The 5,333-nt window shown below is 48.3% G+C and overlaps 1 protein-coding gene across 1 annotated transcript; it reads left to right on the top strand.

Moving 5' to 3' along the window:
• The first annotated feature begins 658 nt into the window (after positions 1-658).
• LOC119308199 (protein NRT1/ PTR FAMILY 4.5-like) lies at positions 659-3,603 on the top strand. Its single transcript, XM_037584320.1, has 5 exons — positions 659-746; positions 880-1,097; positions 1,990-2,430; positions 2,505-2,629; positions 2,752-3,603. Exons 1-5 carry the CDS (start codon positions 659-661, stop codon positions 3,563-3,565), a joined length of 1,686 nt encoding a protein of 561 aa, XP_037440217.1. The 3' UTR covers positions 3,566-3,603.
• The last annotated feature ends 1,730 nt before the right edge of the window (positions 3,604-5,333 follow it).

Genomic DNA, 5,333 nt, shown 5'->3' with positions numbered 1-5,333 from the left:
GTTTTGAGTTTGAAATATAGGGAAAAAATTAAGCACTTTTGTTTGTTTTGTTTGTCATTGTAGGTTTGGCGTCTTCTTCTAATAATTTGTTTTGTTGTAGTTCTAAGTTCTCATATACGTAGTTATCATGTTTGTCCCAGATGCGGGATTTCCACTTCATGAATCAGTCAAGGTGCACTACCATAAAAAAAGAACTTGTGCTCGAAAAAATTGATGGATTATGAGCTAACTTGCAAAATGTTGCTCTCAGGATAGTGACACATTGATAGCAAAATGTGCTAGTTGTTGGTACTTGTGATAGGGTCACATACTCACATGTACCTTTTACTTGGTAGAAAATACTACCTCCGTCCGGAAATACTATTCATCAAAATGGATAAAAGGAGATGCATATAGACGTATTTTAGTTCTAGATACATCTCTTTTTATCCATTTTGATGACAAGTATTTTCGGACGGAGGGAGTGGCAAGTAGAAGCAATGTAATTCAAGTGGGTAATGACGGGATAAAATAAGCCAGAATCTTTGATTGGTCCTGCAGATGCTATCAGTCCTCTGAATATGAATATCCACCTTCTATATATACTCCTCTTATGTTGAGGCATGCAAGAGGCACGCAGACAAGCAGTAGTGAGTCAGAAGGGGGAAGAAGAAGCGCCATGGCACTTGGAGTCTTTGTGAATTGGAGGGGGAAAACCATCAACAAAGAGGTGCACGGTGGAGTCAGAGCAGCATGGTTTTTGTATGGTAATTAAGTCACTATACAGGCCGAGTCCTTATTTGCATGCATGTTTACACATGCTTGCACATACAATATCTCATTGTAAGCTTCTGAGTTTAAGACATTGAATCACTTTTGTACGTTGTTTCCCATTTGCAGTTCTGACTGTGGTAACAAACGTGGTTATTGTCCCAAACGTGCTGAATATGGTTACTTATCTCCACGGAACAATGCATATGGGGGTTTCGGGCTCGGTGACTACAGCTGCTAATTTCTTTGGCGCCACATCCGGGTTTGCAATGATCGGAGCTTTCCTCTCTGACTCCTACATCACTCGCGCCAAAACTATGCTCCTCATTGGTCCATTTATGTTTCTGGTAATATACATGATTTCTATGCATCACTTGCGCCAAAACTATGCAGCTTCATCTGTTCAGTTATCTACATGATTTCTATTTTTCTACTGACTCAAAGGAGTTATTCTTTGTTTAACTAGAACCAGCCAATAACAGAGACGGCAATAAAACATGTGTTTCTTTATGAATTATGTTAAACATATGCAGCTTTATCAGTAGAAAGAAGTGAATATGAAATCCTATTATCTTAAAATTATACTCTGATAAGTGCTAAAAATGACTAACATAGTACCATAGATTTGATTTGTTTTATTATTGTAATTTTCTTCATTTCGATGTGGCCTCACCAAATTTGAATTCTTTTTTGAAAGGGCACCAAATTTGAAGTGTTGTCTGCAATTCTGATGTAAATTTCCAAAACTGAAATTTGTTTGGGAACTTGGGATACATTTATTTTTTGAAAAGGCAAAATAGAGCCATGATTTCGTTAACAAAATCAGTGAGAACAATTGTTTGAAAAGAAGAAGAGGAAATATCCTCCAACCATTTAGCCTGGCATCTACTGTAATAGACACAAACCATAAGCAACAATCAATTTTGGGTGTACAAAATTGTAAGCAGCATGGTGAGAGTGGAGTATAAATATACCTTACTAAAACAGCGATGTGCCTTTAGCATACCGGCGGTATGCTGAAACTTAAAACTGCCTTATAACTTGTCATGTTTTCATATAACTCAACTCAGGCGAAAGATACAGTACATACTTTGGCATATCCTTGACAATGAAACCCACTTATTAACGGCGATAAATGAGGACTTCCTTCATGCCAACATTAATCCGCATTCAAGTAGGGAACTAAGATATGTAATGTTATTGTAGCACAATTGATCGAGCATGCATTAATTTGTGCAGGGATACGGACTACTCGCACTGCAAGCCTACCTACCTTCCCTCCATCCACCCCCTTGCAATATTGTAGCAGAGCCAAACAATTGCAAAGAGGTCCAGGGCAAGAACGCTGCCTTATTGTATGTAGGCTTGTATCTGAGTGCATTTGGTGATGGTTGTATACGGGCTTGCTTGCCATCCCTTGGAGCAGACCAATTTGACCATGAAGATCCCAAAGAGTCCCATCAGCAGTCCAGCTTCTTTAACTGGTATACCTTTGGAATCTCTTTTGGAGGCTTCGTAGGGCTGATTCTCATAGTGTGGCTCCAAAACTACAAAGGGTGGGATATCGCACTAGGGTTGTGTGCCGTCATAGTTCTGCTCGGATTGCTCGTAGTTGCTGCTGGTCTCCCTTTCTACCGCAACCAAGTACCACAAGGAAGTCCTCTGACTCGAATACTGCAGGTGGTACATGCTACTTCCTGGCTCAAAACATAATGGTATGTTGCTTGTGTTGACTTCAATTTTGCTTCTCCCAGGTTCTTGTGGTTGCCTTCCGAAACAGGAAGATTGAAGTTAGTGAGGAGCTAGAAGAAGCACATGAAAGCAGTACCGAGGTGGGGACAGATAACAATGGCTCGCTCTCTCAAACAAACAGTCTGAAGTAAGACTCGGTGAATCGAACCATGTTTTTAATTACTTGCACTTATCAAGCTGCCATAGAGAGTAGCGTACCCCATAGAGTTTTGAGAATCCATTACCTAACTCTGTGATGCATGGTGCCAGATTTCTTGATAAAGCTTGCATCAACCGTGGTGAAAAGGGGGACTGGTTGGTCTGCAGCGTGACCAAGGTGGAGGAGACCAAGATTGTGCTCCGCATGCTTCCCATCTTCATCAGCTCCGTGATTGGATACATATCGAGCATCATCCTCTTCACGTTCACGGTGCAGCAAGGTGGCTTGACCAACACGAGGCTCGGCAAGATCAACGTTTCCCCGGCGACACTCTTCGTCATCCCCATCACATTCCAGATGTTGATGCTTGCGGTCTATGACCAGTTCATCGTGCCGTTCCTGCGAAGGCGCACGGGCTACAGAGGCGGCATCACCCACTTGCAGCGCATCGGCATAGGCTTTGCCTCCATGATACTTGCCTGCGTCATCGCGGCAGTTGTCGAGAAAAAGAGGAAGGGGGCTGAGGTGCAGATGTCCCTTTTCTGGCTCGCACCTCAGTTCTTCCTGCTCGGCGTGTCGGATGTGACGTCGTTCACCGGGCTGCTCGAGTTCTTCAACAGTGAGGCGCCATGGGGCATGAAGTCGATCGCCACGGCGCTGTTCTGGTGTGATCTGGGGCTCGCATCGTTGATGGCCACGTTCCTGGTGGATGCTGTGAACGCGGCGACAAGGCATGGTCACCGGGTAGGCTGGCTCGAGGGTGCAAGCTTGAACACTAGTCATCTTGACCTGTTCTACTGGGTTGTGGCTGTTATCGGATTGCTCGGCTTCCTCAACTACCTGTACTGGGCCAACAGGTATGTGTACCAGAACAATCAACGCCTTGCTAGAGTTGCGCCAACGGTTGATGAGGATTCGCCTTGACATATCACATATGCATGGTATATTAGTACTTTGGAAAAAAGAAGGATGTCTGATTCACTATGTCTTGGATTAGTCAAGTCTACTGTCACGACTCCAGATGACATATCTGCAGCGGACTGAAAGTGTAGTTCAGTTAACTGCGTTTAACTGAACCGCAACAGAAAGAGAGTGGTGTGTGTTGGGCCGAAGGCCGTATAATGTGTTGGGCCCAAGGCCAGGTTGGCTAGCCCAGGTGGGCAGCTACAAATTGTACGATGACCAGTGTGTGAGGCAGCGATGGAAATATCAACTAGTTTCCCTTTCCCCTTCTCCAAGCTCGCGCTCACCTAACCTGCTGCTCCTCGCCTATCTCCCTTCTCGATCCCCTTCTCACTCGGGTGATGACAATCTGATAATCAGAGCCTAGAAATTTTTTCCCACCACCTCACTGTTGCCGCTGATCTCATACCCTCTCGATCGCCGGTAAAATCCACCGGGTCAGGTGCGAGCCGTTCCGATGAGCTCGCCCGAAATCCTGCTCGGGGTTCGGATGATTTGGAGCGAGACCACGGCGCCGTCCAAACCCTCAACGCAGACCCACCGCGTCCTCGAGGCGATGACGGAGATCATCGATAAAGTTGCAGAACTTGCTCGAGACGGTCATCCGCCGCCTCAATGCGAACCAGAAGACATCCGACGAACGACATCAAGCGCAGCTCCCCTACAACGAGCAGGTATCCACCGAGCTCAAACATCACTCTAAGCAGGTCGACCTCACCCAAGCAGATGTGGATGAGGCCCGCAAGGCCGCGCCAACGGTCGACCCCACCGCCTCGCACAACACCGCCGTCATGTCGCCATCAGGTATTCTTACGATGGCGGGCTCCTCCGCGCCCGCACCACCACCACCGCCACCTCCCCCGCCAACCTTCCCCGCGCCACTGCCCCTCTACACGAACGGGGCCGCCCAGCTGCCACTCGCGCGGCTCGTCAACCATGGCCCGCCTCTGCTACTCCAGCCATCACCCACGGCCACCGATCGGGATCGCGGGACCGATCTGTACACCAAGCCGCCCAAGCACGACTTCCCACGGTTCGACGGCGACGCTCCATGCATATGGCTCGAGCGGTGCATGTCATACGTCGATTTGTACTGTGTGCCACCACACAGCTGGGTCACCACGGCCTCTCCATACATGGACGGACTGGCAGCGATGTGGCTGTAGGCACACCGTCAGAAACATCCAGGGCTGTTCTTGACAGTGTTCCGCGCGACTATTGGGGAGGAATTCAGGCCAGAAGAGTTTGAGGCATAGATGCACCAATTGGTTCAGTTGCGCCAGACAGGGAGTGTGCAGGAATATCGTCAGCAATTCGAGACACTGATGTACCATCTTCTGTCCTTGGATCCAACCTTGAGCACGCAGTTTTTCATCTCCCAGTTTCTGATTGGGCTCAAGGACGAGCTACGGCTCGACGTGCGCTTACAGGCTCCTTCCAGCATCACGCGAGCCGCAGTGTTCGCGCGAATCTAGGAAGACGGGCTGGAGAAACAATGCGCCCCGCGCCATCGGATCGTACCAGTGGGTCGTCCACCGCTGCCCCCAATGGCAGCAGCCCCCGTTCCAGCACATGCAGCAGCAGCCCCGCGCCGGCGGCCGATGTCTTTGCCAGAGAGCGGCAACTGCCGGAGTTCCGATGAGCCAACGGCCTGTGTTTCCGCTGCGGTGACAAATACTCCCGCGAGCACCAGTGCAAGCACACGGGACAGATCCTGATGATCGAGGTG

Source organism: Triticum dicoccoides, chromosome 5B, assembly GCF_002162155.2.
Source record: "Triticum dicoccoides isolate Atlit2015 ecotype Zavitan chromosome 5B, WEW_v2.0, whole genome shotgun sequence".
Classification (NCBI taxonomy): domain Eukaryota; kingdom Viridiplantae; phylum Streptophyta; class Magnoliopsida; order Poales; family Poaceae; genus Triticum; species Triticum dicoccoides.
The sequence above is the reverse complement of the archived record's forward strand: the minus strand, read 5'-3'. Positions and strand labels throughout refer to the sequence as shown.